Genomic DNA, 13,317 nt, shown 5'->3' on the forward strand with positions numbered 1-13,317 from the left:
GGTCTCTGCAGAAATGGGGTTTAGGTTAGTGGGAAAGAAAGAAACTTCCTAGATGAGATTAATGAGAATAAAAAAGAGAAATACTTAAGTTATCGTTGTTGTTGTCTACTGTGCATCTGGTCTGTGCAGGTCTGTGTTCTGTTTATATGAATTGAATTTTTATGAAATGCCTAAAACTATCTGATAAAAGCACCTCATTTTCATTATTCCAGGGTCTTGGCTAAGGGAGGTTGCCATGTACCTCTATGTGAAATGAAAGGCAGAGGAAAAGAAAAGGGTATTTTGCACACTCTTTGCAGGAGATCATATTTTTGATGCCTGTAAACTTCAGGAATGTTGTAATTGTGCAGTGAAATATGAACTTCCTCATGCAGTGAGATCCAGATATTCTGGCCTTGTAGCTGCAGTTAACTGGGTATTTCAGACATGTCTTTCTAATGCAAACACTCAGTGGTGACGCTGAGCTCCAGCCTCATCACAGCAACATCTTGCTGCGAGATCTGACCTCATGGGGACACGGTGCCTGAAAAGGCTTCCCAGTGACCAGCTCCTAAAAAATTCTGGGAGTTTTATGGATTTGCTCTGAAGTTTTTGCTTCAGTCCTGGCTGTGCAGCCTGGATGGGGGAACAATGCTCTCCTCACGCAGGTGCCATGAGCAGACCTGGACACTCTGTGTGTGCAGACACCTCAGGGCAGCTCTTGGGTCTCTCTGCCCTCCCCAAAACACCAATCCCAATGGCAACCCAAGGAGCCCCTTGTCCCCAGCAGAGAGGGACACTGCTCATGGGGATCCAATCTTAACCCTGTCCCTCTGGGACTGGGAAATGTCTCTGACCTCAGTGAGACCCATCTTACCCTGCTGCTGTCCCTCGTTCCCAAAAATACAACCTGCAGGAGATGACCACCACAAGCTTGTAAACTACTGGATTGCTCAAGTCCATGGGTGTCCTGAAGACACCAAAGTGGTTAGACTGACTTATGACACGTCCCAATTTTTAATGAGATTTTATTTTCATTCCTAGGTGTGAGCTTGTGTGTGTTTCATCACTGTTAGCAGACATTTTCCTTCCACCTCAGATCACAGTTCTGTAAAGGCAAAATAAATGTTCTGCTGAGCTCAGAGAGTTTCTGGCAAATAAGTCAGATCTTTATGGCTGTGACAAAACTCGATGATAGAGCAGAAACTGAAGGGTATGTCACAAGTCTAACCACTTGCTGCAGTGTGGCACTGCTGCCTGCCATCCAGAAACCTCCTTTACTCCAGCAAAGAGCTGAATCCCGCGGTTTCTGCGTCCTTTCAGGGATCCTTGAGGTAAAATTTGCACTGAGTCAACTGGAGTTTGTCTGCAGGAAGGTTAGTGATTGCACTGCGGGTTTTGGCTTTTTGAGTCAGACCTTTGGTTGCCCTTCCTTTGGCTCTGCTGGTGGCCAGTTTGGAGGAAGGAGGGGAGAGCAGTGGTTTCACTTTGCTGTGCGGGGGGGAAGTCCCTCTGCGTATTTAACTTCCACCTTTGAAATGACAGTTGTTCTATTTACAGTCCTTTAGCTACAGGTAATGATGTGCTCCCGTCAGGGGCAGTGGTCATCTGAGAAATGCAGGGAAGTTCAAGGGGAAATGTTCCCATTTTGATGGGACAGAACTGTCCCAGCCCCTCCGTGCTCCTGCCCCCGGCAGGGACGGGCGCTGTGCCGCTGGTGTTCACCTGCTGCAGTAAGGAGGGTCCTTCCTCCTCTGGCACCGAGTTCTGAGCATGTGTTGGCTGGGCAAGCGGTGTCAGATTGCTGTGGGCACAGCACTGGAAGACACTAGTCTTGCTATTTCTACTGATCTTGAGCTTTATATTCATTTAAAATGCAGTTTATCTTGTTAGAATCGAAAGCAGATTTGGTTTGGCTTCGTAAATAGCCAAAATCACCCTGAAAACTGTGACCCAAATGAGGTTTGTTGTTCTCACTCACTGACACCACCTCAGCCAGATGTACCTCTGTAAGAGCTACAGCTGACCATGTCAAACTCTGCCTTGAGTACCTAAGAGGCAAGACCTCCCAGCAGCTTTACAGCTAATCCTTGAATGGGCTGGGATCAGAACTCCAGGGTTTAATTTGGAGTCTGTGTTTCTGTGTGTTGAACCGGCTCTTCCTATTGCAGTGTCTCTGAGGCCTCTTTTCTGCTGTGTTCTGTTGCTTAAAAGGGGCTGAATTGATTTTGCCTTTTGTTGTTGTTACTGTTTTATACTAACTCTAAGAACAAGCGAAGAGCTAACTGGCCGTGTATTTATATATTGTTGGAAACCAGAGACTATGGTGAAGTTTGCTAAGAAATGATCTGCAGAATATTTTTTCCTTGTCTTTTTTAATCTGTTGGTTTGTGTGGATACACAGAGGTGAAATGTTCCCCAGGCAGCCCGGGCAAGCCTGCATGGAGTCATCTCCAATCTCACTCTCAAGTGTTGAGTAACAGGCATTGTGTCCCGTGTCCCATGTCTTATTTTTCTAAGGAGCTGCAAGCTGCTGACTTAGCAGCTGACTGCATTCCAGGCAGCTCTTTGTGTTGGGAGGGATGGCACATTCCTCTGTCCTCTGCTCTGAGCTACTGACAGCCGGGAGACCTACTACATGGACAAAACCCAAATGCAAAGGGTGGCAGAGCTGAACTTCCCCATGCGGAACTGCTCTGCTCATCTCCTTCTCTTGCTTTCTTTAAGGACAGAATGTGTGAATCATTCTGAACTGTGGAAGATCTGCTCTCAATGCCATGCTGCCACCTCAGTTATTCCCAGTGTAAATGGGGCAGAAAGAGACTTAAAACATGCCAGGGTGATGGCTGGGCACTGCATGCTGCAGCCAAGCAGAGTCACCATTTTGGGTGCAAATCTTACACAAGAGTTGAGGGGGAAGGGAGCTTAAAGTTTCCTGTGTTCTCCTTGTCAAATATTTCTGTTTCATGAGGCTTTTGCCTCTTCTGTGGTGTGGGCTGTGGTCTGCTCCCCACATCACCAGGACATTTTCACATAGTCTGTTCCCTCTTCCTTCACAGACATTATAACTTGTGGTCTTCTGCTCACCTACTTGTGAGTTTTCTCTCTTCACTCTAAGGATTTTTTTTATTTCAAGGACCTTGTCTGCTTCGTGGCCCACAATTTTGTGGGGGTATGAGGAGCTACTTTGGTGGGACATGAGTTGGTCCACAACTGCCTGGGGTGGCAGCAGGGCAGACCTGGCACCGAAGGGTCCTTGTGGCTGTTGCATGTTTAGTGACACAGTGACTCCCCCACAGCTCTCCTTTGTTCACTTTACCCCACCTTGTGCAGGTTTTTCCCTCACCCTATTGTGAGCCAAGAGATGGGTGATGTCTCTGGATGCTCCCATGCAGGTCAGGCTTCTTGAAGGGAAAGAAATGCCTTTTTGAATGCCCCATGGATCTTCCAGGTGTGTGGGGCATCACTCTGCAACACAGACCATCAGCCTGCCATAAGATAAGCAGAAACATGTGGGCATCATAAAAGCTGGAGAGATCTTAAAGGCTCAGTATATCAGGGTACACACAAGAAAGAATTAAAATAACACTCATCTCAGAGTAACTGTTGAGTTACAAGCATTACTGCAGCCAGCCAATTTATTTAGATCAAGGCCAAGTAGAAAGCAGCAGTCCCATCACTGCACATAAACGTGCTGCTGAGGGTCTCATCTCTCAGCCCACGGTGACAACACTGTCCTCGGAGCCTCTGCTGCCTCTCCTGCCCCTTGTCCTTCCCTGCAAAGGAGCTGTGCTGCTGATCTGCTCCTTCTCACACGAGGCAGTGTCAGCATCTCCTTCCCAGCTGAGCCAAACTGGTGGGAAGTGAAACAGCAACAGCAGTGCTGGAATTTTACTCATTGATATTTTATTTCACCGGGAGGTTTACTTGGGGAAAAGAGATGGCAAGGATGGGGGCTCGGCCCTTTCTGGTGTAGATTGCAGAGATGAGCAGAAATTCCTTTCTCCTGGCTTCTAGAAGAAACCTCTTGTGCCTTCACGGAGCTGCTCCCTCCACCTTGGCAGTTCAGACAGACCCCTGGGGAGATGAGAGGCTTGGCTGTAGGGGAGCCCTTTATTTTCAAGGTTGCCCCTTGTTTATACACCCCACATCTGCTGATGTCAGGGACAGTCCCGTGGGTAAAGCTGAAATCAGAACTTGTTCCTTAACCATAAATTCGTGCAAAGCAAAACACCATCTTGGGGCGTAGGTCAATCAAATGTTTTAATAATTGTTTTCCCAATAACTGTTTTGAACCAACTGAAAATGGGAGTCACTTCTGAAAGCCTTGTGATCTCTTTTGTGGTCTCCTGAGGCTGATTTTAAGATAAAGCAAAGCCCTTTGCCACACCTCATTGTTTGTGGTTTAGAGCTTCACCTTCTGGCAGATGTGATGCCATGAGATGCAAGGAATGCTCACCAACAAATACATCCATATATAAAACAAGCATTGTTGAGGTAACAATGGGTGGTGTACATCCAAGTGGGCTTTCTGAAAGTCTTCTGATAAAAATTGTGGCAGGGATAATGACTGCTTTCATGTTGAGCTATTTTGCTGTGATTTTGTTTTGTGAAACAGTTACATATTATATTACTCAGTAGAGTTTATTGTTCTTTTACCTCACTCCAGGCGAGTAGCAGCATTTCAGCAAGGCTGGAGACACTCCAGCTGGATCAAAGTGACACGAATATGGTCAAAACTTCTCTTCCAGTTACGTCTGCTGCACAGTTTGTTTAGGAAACAAAGATGTGTTTTAAATGTTAATTGAGCCTGTGTTTATCTCTTGGAGGGAGGATTGTCTTCCAAATAAACTAGTGAATATGTACCAGAAAGTCAACCATTTCTTTCAAGCCATTGAGAAAAAAGCTCATTCAGTCACACCACCCCAGCCCACCCGAGGTTGGAGCTGCAGTTTCCCCCACATGGCTGAAGGCAGCAATTTGTCTGCCCTGCTTCTCTCATCTGTCTCTGTCAGGGCACAGTGCAGCAGATCCGCTTTTGTTTGAAACAAGTTGACTTTTTCTTCAAAAAAAAAAAACAAACACCACCTCACTTGTGATGCTCAGGCCATGTTCTGCCCAAGTGCCCCAGGTACTTTTATGGCCCAGCTGTAGTTTGAATCAAAATGGCAGCAAGTTTTTTCTCTGCTGGTACGTGGCCCCAGAAGAGAAGCAGCAATGAGGTGTTGCCCTGCAGCTGGAGGGTACACGTGGCACGTGACTTCCCCTCCTTTTCTGCTCACCCTTGGGAAGCAGAGAAATTTTTATTTTCCTACAGAGCCTTTGCACGGGGTCTCAAAGCCAAATATCTCCCAGTCTTTGTACCAACCTGCTGAGCAGCCTGTGGGTTGTGCTTCATGGGTCCATACCTGCTGGAGGAGCTGGTACAAGCTTCTGAGTAAATTCCTTCCTTCCCTGCTGCTCTTCCCACTTGCATATTTTCAGGACTGGTTAATTATAACCAAACAGAAGACCCCAAATGTGTTTCTTCAGCTTTGGGGTTTCTGTTTTGGCATGTGAATTTGTACATGTACGTGCAGGAACAGTTGGCAGTGGGATTGTGCACCCTTGCCAAGCGGAGATGATAAAGTATCTTTGCTAGGAAATATTTGCATGGTTAACATTACGGTCTGAAACAGCCCCTTTAATCCTAATCTGGGGGGGGATGTGATGTCACTGATAAACTGGTGAGAACACATCCTCCTGATAAACTGGCTAGGGAAGCTGAGGCTGTGAGGGCAGAGCAGGCTGCAGAGCGGGCAGGGAGGGACCCGGCTGCCAGGCAGCCCCTCAGGACAGGAGGGAAGGTTTTAACCCCAAATCTCATTTGAAGCTTCTCTTTCTTGCAGTGTTAGTCACAGGTCTAACCTGAGTGCTGCTCCTAAAGGAACGGCTGGGAGAGATCCCTGGAGATTCAGGAGGCAGATGAGCCTCTGGCTGTCAGCAGAGGTGCTGACAGTCCTGCTGCGCTCAGCTCCTCTGCCCAGGGGGGGTGGAGGAGCCTGGGTAGCCCTGGTGACAACGGACACAAGGAAAAAGGTCCTGGAAGAGAAGACCTAGTCACCTGAAGCAGTGAGTGGGAGCAGTCGGCTCCCTGTGAGAGAGTTCACAGAATAAGCAAGAAAAGGGCAGGGGAACTGGGAACAGGAGGTGGAGTGGCCTGGCCAGGCTCACAAGGCTCATCAGAGGTGACAGGGGAGCCAGGTCTGCTGCTGGATCACCCAGCCAGGCTGATCTGCCACCCTGGAGCAATGTGGGGCCCTTCAAAGGGACTCTGGGGCCTCTGTCCTTAGGTTGAAGGAAGAGACAATGTGTACCAAAATGAGATAGTACCAGAAGGAATACATGTAGTGTCAATCAACACAAAAATAGCCTTTGCATTTGATGCAGTCACCTTTTCTTTTGTCAGTGCAGTAGCCACTTCCCCAGTGACATTGGACCAGCAGCAGGCACACAACCCTCCCTTGCACAAGCAAACAAGGAATTAACTTGTTCAAATGTGTTCCTATCCCCCTGTGCTGTCTAGGAGCGAGCCAGAACGTGCCTGCTGTATTTGGTGAATCAGCTGGCCAACATGGAGCACTCATTTCACCACATTCTTTTGCTGGAAATTAAGAGCCTGACTGACACCTTCTCAAGCATCCTGGGCACCCAGAGCAGGGATATCTACCGCATGAGCAACAGCTTCACTGCCATAGCCAAGCTCCTTGTCCGACAGCTGGAGAGCCACCCCACGTCAGGAGCCAGGTAGGGCTGGCTGATGTGTGAGGAAGCTGCAGCCATCCCTGTGGCTGTCTGAGGCAGTGGGGGCTTGTATGAAAGATGTTCAAGTTCAGTGAACGTGAGGGAACGGCCAGCTGAAAGTTAGATGTGCTGCTGCAGTTTTAAGATGCTATATTGGTATTTTAAAAATCAGTCTTGATACCCCTCTTGTATCATTCCATATACTCAGCCGTTGGATTGTGCTGTTTACAGGACCAGGTAGGAGTACAGAATGGCTTACAGACACCTGTTGGGCAACACCCCTGCTTGTAGAAGCAGCTTGAGGTATGCATTTCATATGCAAGTGTAAGGAGGATTGACACCAAAGTAGAAATCTGTAATTAAAGGCTGGCAGGAAGAGCTGTGGGCTTGGTGCAGACACCAGCGTCACGCAGGCAGAGAGAGCCTCATACAACAGAAATTGCATCATTTGGCACTGAAGAATAAAGAAGCTGTTCAACTTGTAGCACTGAAAGAGCAGGAAGAAAGCCACGTCTCAGATAAGTGGATTAAAGCAATCTAGAAAGCTTCAGTTAAAAATAACTTGGTGAAGTCAGGCTACCCAGTTATCACTGAGTTTCTTCTAGAAGATAACCAGTGATGAGCACAACGGCTGGAGTGGCTCCCTGAGAAGGGTTGGCTAAAAAAGTTGGAAAAAAATTTCTCAAGCTTGAATAAAAAGATGTTCCGCTCACTCATCTTCTTTTAAATGTGTATCCTAAGGTTAAAGCATTGGGAGCATTACAGCATTCATCACAGCAAGAGTAGAAGTGTTATTTAAATACACGGTGGTAGTCACTTTTAATTAGGGAGAGGCATAATTAGCGTTGTGTATCCTGAAATAGGTCAAGAGGGCACAAAAGGAATAGTAATTCTGTGATAAAATTTAACACAGATGTCAGAAAACTCATAACCATGAGGGACAGCCTTGGAGACAGGCTTGTGGAGTTGGAGCCAAAACACTGAGGTAATTTGAGAAACAATTAATTGGTATCCTGGAGAGAGTTAAAAATGAAAAGGGGGAATAACCCTGATACGGTCCCTTGTTTTACAACAAGGCTGTAGGAAATGTCTGAACTTCACCTGGTGGCAGAAACCTCAGGTGAAATGGAGCCCTGGGCACTGGTTTAATGAAAAGTTTGACTGAAGAGAGCTGGAAAAGCCCAAGTGGAGATGGCAAAGTCAGGAGAACACCACTTAGGCATTGTCCAAACTAGTCACCTTAACTGTGAAGAAGAATATGGCAGATGTCCCTTAGGGAAGGGGACCAGAAGGGTGTTCTGGGGACTGCAGCAAGGCAGGGTGGGAGTTGAGACATCAGTAACAAAGCTCAGTGACTCACACAGCCCATCGTGGTCTCCTGATTCATAGTAGAAAAATGGCTTTATTTGCTAAAGTGTTGTGATATCCCTATTCCTTATTGTCTTCAGTACTTAACATTTCTCTCTAGAGCTGATAAAAACAGTAGAAAAAGAAGAAAAGGTTTTCATTAAAATGTTGTTGCTGTGTTTCCCCGTTTCCCTCTAAAATTCCCCTTTGCTGGGGACTTGTCTTGCTGAGGAGTAGAAGCTGCTTCCTCTCCCAAGTGTGGTCACAGATGCAAAACCCAGTTTGGCTGCAGAGTCTTGGGGAGGAGAAGGGAGGAAACAATCTGGTTTTTCTGTGGATTTTCCAGAAAGCATTTACTTTCCTTCAGGAAAAAAAAAACAACACCACCTTTTCTGATTAGGCTGAGCATGAAAGGAGGAGGCTTTGGTTGTTTGCTTTTTTAAGTTGAGTTTGCTTTTGAGTGGCAAGTTAGAAGGCAGCCGTGGCTGTGAGCAGAGCAAAAATGTGAGTGTGTCTGAGGGACATGAGGGCTGCCCTGGGGCTGGGGCAGGCTCCAAGGGCAGTGTGTCCATGGAAAATGAACCCACCTTATCCCAGGGCTGCATGGGAGCTGCTCAGAGTGTATTCTGGTTTAAGGAAGGGCAGGGTTTGGCCTTAGATCTGCAGTGGAAGGAGCTGAAAACAGACGTTCCTCCAGGCTGTCGGTTCTGTTGTTAGTGGGTTTTAGTGTTTCTGCAGCGACTTTGCTGCTTGTCTGAGCCGGGACAGCCCGTGTGACACAGCCGTGCCCGCCACTAGGCGGGTGTGAGAGCAGCCAGAAGTGATGGGAAGGGAAGGAAAACCTGTTCCTGCTGCTCCTCTGGTGGGGAACAGTGTCCTGGGACACGGTGGCTGCTGCGGGCCAGCCCCGCGCTCAGGCTAGTGGCAGGGCCTGGGGCCTTTCAAACAAACCTTTCTGAAATCATTCCTTATTCTCTCTCTGCCTCTTGATTGTATTTTATGCTTTAATTTTCTTTTTCCCTGCTTCATCTGCCTAACCCTCTGGGACCCCTGGACACGTGCAGCTGCCATCGGCTGGTCATCTCACCCTGGCTCTCACACAGCACTGAAACACTGATTTTTTTCACAATTACCATTTTTTTATATTCTTTGGATTTACATTCCAGGCCTGAATCAAGCATAATATCAGGTAGATCAGCCAAGAATAAGTATGCAGCAGTGGTGAAGGCTGAACTGAGAGGTCTCCACTGATTTAAGTGAAGTTTGCTCTGACTTGCACAAGCCGAACTGGGACCAGCCCAGATGCTGACATGGAAATACCCCCTATCTCCAGAGCTGCTGCAGTTACTGAACTGCAGTGTTTTATAAAGAGCAGCAATCCAGAGTATTTATGCTGTGAGGGGAAACCAGGATTTTAAAATGTGTGGCTGGATTATAACCATTCCTTCCAGAATCATGTGTTTACATAAGAAGAAACTGATTTCTTGAGAGCGATGGCTGCCTTGGTGTTGTTTGACACAGGGAATTTTACATGCAGTTGGAGCAGAGCATAATGAAAACCATGCGATGCTCTGTTGCCCCCTTACTGTCACAAAATGGCAAGTTTTTCAGTCTCTGAGGTGCTTTTTAAGAAAAAATACTGAGTTTTAATGGACTGCTCCAACCAAGAAGTAGAGCGTGGTCAATTAAAAGGCAAGAAAGGAAAGAAAGAAAAAGTAACGATGCTTCCAAGCCCTTGTTCAGGGTAAGAACTGAGCATAACAGGCTGTACCAGTGCTACTCACTCCAGGGTAGTGGCTGGATGAAATGATATTTTCTCCTTAAAGGAGAGGATAGATCCAGTTATGACCAGTTCTGATCTAGTTATGATCACTTAGTAGCAATATTTGGAAGCTCTTGATGGGCTTCCCAACTGTGAGCAGGAGGTTTTGAGGTGGCCATGGTGATCCAACAGCTCCTCTCTTCAAACCTGTGTGTCTGTTCTATCAGAGGAGGTGGTTATGTCTGTATGTTGATGAACCACGAGGACCTACACTTGATCTGGCTGTGTTGCCTGCATCCACAGAGCTGAAGCCCTGGCAGCAATCCCATCTCAAGTGTCTTTGTAGCAATCTCTATTTGCCTATGTTCTGTTTTGCCATTTTAAGCACCTGCCTGATGATGTTGATAACGGTGCTGGTGGGCTAGAGAAATGCTCTTCAAATCAATGTATTGCTCTTGACTTGCTGACCTGTGTATTTAGACCTTTCTGCAGAGACTTTAAAAGCAGTGAAATGATGAGTAGTGTCTCTGCAGAGCCAAGTCCTTACGATTTCTCGGTAGGTTCGTGCATCCTTTTCCTCTCAAAAACAGCCTGAGCTTTGGTATAAGCTGATCCTGCTCCAGCAACCTCAGCAATGTACTGAAGATCTCCTGCCAAGATTTCAAACAATAGTTTATTTTACTGTTGCCGGGAGGGGAGGCCAGCAGGCCAGCCTGCCAGGCGTCCCGTTGGGCGTGGGGTGGAGGCTGCTCTGAACGCTTTGCTTGGGGTATGTGCTTTTGTGCCGTTGGCTTCCTGGGAACTGCTGTGAGCTCAGAGTGGGTGCACATGAGAGCAAATGGCCCTGGGGGCATGTCCAGGGCTGAACTTTGCCCCCCACCCCCAGGGCTTGCAGTTGTGCTGAAATCTTGGGCACCCACAGGGTCAAAATTCAGGTGTGGTTTGAGGAGCACCAGGCAGCGGTGGCCCTGGTTGTGCTGACTTACTGCTGCATTACCAGGCAGGATTAATTAACCTGTTTGTGTACAGTGTTTTCTTGTAGTTCATAGTATCACAGACTGGTTTGGGTTGGAAGGGATCTTCAAGACCATCCAGTTCCACCCCTGCATGGGCAGGGACACTTCCCACCAGCCCAGGTTGCTCCAAGCCCCATCCAACCTGCCCTTCAACACTGCCAGGGATGGGGCAGCCACAGCTTCTCTGGGCAGCCGGGGCGAGGGTCTCACCACCCTCATAGTGAAGAATTCCTTCCTCATGTCTAACCTAAACCTCCCCTCTTCCAGTCTGAAACCCTTCCCCCTCATCCCATCACTCCCTGCCCTTGTCAAAAGCCCCCCCCCCAGCTTTCCTGGAGCCCCTTCAGGTGCTAGAAGGCCACTATAAGGTCTCCCCAGAGCCTTTTCTTCACAAAGTCATCAGGGCTCAAGGGGAGGATGCTGGAGAAAAAGCTGTTGTTATAAAAGGCTGATTTTATTCCCAAAGAGGGAGGTTTGCTGGCCTAGGTCTGTCATTCAGAAACCCCACCAGTCCATCAGCCCCCCTCTGTAGCCCGAGGGCTTTATATCTATATATGTATGTACCAGACCTTGTTCCTGGTGCTTTGTTCCCACAATGGGAGCAGTGTTGAGAGCTCTGCTGGAGTGACAGCTTTCTAATAAATTAAATCTTGTCCCACATCTCCAGAAAGATTTGTTATTAAAGGTCACACTGAGGTTCTTTATTAAAGAAGAATATTTTTTTCAGAGTGTTCTCCAGTGTTAATATATTATGAGATCTTGCCTGAATTAAAAACAAAACAAGACAAAACTTGCCAGCTCCCCTGAGAAATATCCTGAACTGCCTTTATCAAAACAAATGAAAAAGTGCATTTTGTGATGCAGCATTTGTGGGGTTTTTTTTAACATGCTTTGTTTCCACAATTGGTTATTTGCAGTATTTGGGAGGTTTTAATAGGCTCCCCCACTGCGAGCAGGGCTTGCTGAGCCTCTGCTGCTTTGAAGGGCCATGTTCAAGCCCTTGCTTGTGGCTTTCCATCTCCATACTTACAGATTTAGCTCCTCGGATGTTTGTTCATCAGGGGAAAGAAACAACAAAGAAACGCTCAGAAGCAAAACGAGCTTGGGTAGAGTTGAAAAAGGAAAGACTGTCAAATAGCCCCTCGCTCTCCAAGGGATTTCTGACCGTCTGTGTGTGCTGCTGTGGGGAGTTTTTGGCTCAGTGGCTGCAGAAGTAAGATGGGAACACACAGATGCCCCTGAGGAAGAGGGGAAGGAGCAGCGGTGTTTTTACCCCAGTGTGGGTCCCTGGGGGATCTGGTCCCGCTGCAGCATCTCCAAGGGAGAGTGTGGATACCCACTGCTCAGGTGCAGGTGTCTGGGGAGCCAATGGGCCAATATTTGGAGGAGCTGAGGTTTGCTGGGAGCTGCGGAAGCGCCCAGAAAACTCCATTTTCCTGAGCCTGTTTTTGGGGAATCTAGCACTGAGCTGAATATTTGCACTCAAATTTAAAATAGAACAGCTTGTCCTGTAAGGTCATTCTAACTCTTTATTTGCTCTTTCCCTTTTGACTTCAGTCTCACTGCTTAGAACTTTTTCTGAGCCTGTTTCTCCCCATGTTCCAAGTTTTAAAAGATACTTTTCTCACTCAGAAAGTGCAAAAATTCAGTAGGAACTGAATGTACTTTGGTCAGACCTTGAAAACCGCAGACTTCTATAAACTCTGCAATTTAGCTTGAATTTTGGCTTATGAAAATAATGTAAGAAGTCAGTGTTGAGCAAGCTTGAGAGAACTGTTTAAGCTTAGTTGAAAAACTTTTGCTCTGGGGCTGCCGGGGAGTTGGGTTTTGCTTATGCAGATACAGCACATGTGACTTCTAATCCAGTGTTGTCAGAGATGTTCAATGTTTCTGATACGTCTGACAGAGAAATTGTTCTAGATGATGTTTCTCCAGATGATTAATCAACCTCTAAGGAATCTCTGCTGAAACATAATTATTTTACCAGCTAGATAATACAGGTCACAGGCAGAAATGCAGTGTCAGCATCGTAATGAACACACTGTGCCAGAGGTAAATCTCTGCTTTCTACTTCCTTAGGATGGAAAATGATATGGAAACAGAATCCCCTGCACCACTGGATGATTTAAAATCTGTTATGAATGGAAATGAAGAAGATGAAAAGCTTCAAGTTAAAATACAGGCTTTTGAAGAGAAAATAAATGTTGACAACAGCACCCCTGGCTCAGTGCGCAGATACAGTTTAGGCCAGGTTTCTAGAGAAGAAAGGAAGGACATGAGGTTTAACAGGTATGGCTCTGTAAAACGTGGGAGAGGTTTTCACAAGTATCAGTTTGGTAATAAACATTTATCCAAACACTGAGAAATTGGTCCACTCGCATGGTATCTGTGGGTGATGTAAGTAAAATTTTAACCACGTCTCGTGTCTGT

The 13,317-nt window shown here is 46.9% G+C and overlaps 1 protein-coding gene across 2 annotated transcripts in view; it reads left to right on the forward strand.

Moving 5' to 3' along the window:
* VEPH1 (ventricular zone expressed PH domain containing 1) overlaps window positions 1–13,317 on the forward strand; it is a 61,598-nt gene that overhangs the window by 20,372 nt on the left and 27,909 nt on the right. For both annotated transcript variants that reach the window (XM_051626759.1, XM_051626760.1), the window contains exons 6-7: window positions 6,545–6,765; window positions 12,967–13,176. In XM_051626759.1, coding sequence (XP_051482719.1) covers window positions 6,545–6,765; window positions 12,967–13,176 — 431 coding nt within the window. The remainder of the gene's footprint in view (window positions 1–6,544; window positions 6,766–12,966; window positions 13,177–13,317) is intronic.

This window comes from Apus apus, chromosome 8 (genome assembly GCF_020740795.1).
Source record: "Apus apus isolate bApuApu2 chromosome 8, bApuApu2.pri.cur, whole genome shotgun sequence".
NCBI classification, from domain to species: Eukaryota; Metazoa; Chordata; class Aves; order Apodiformes; family Apodidae; genus Apus; species Apus apus.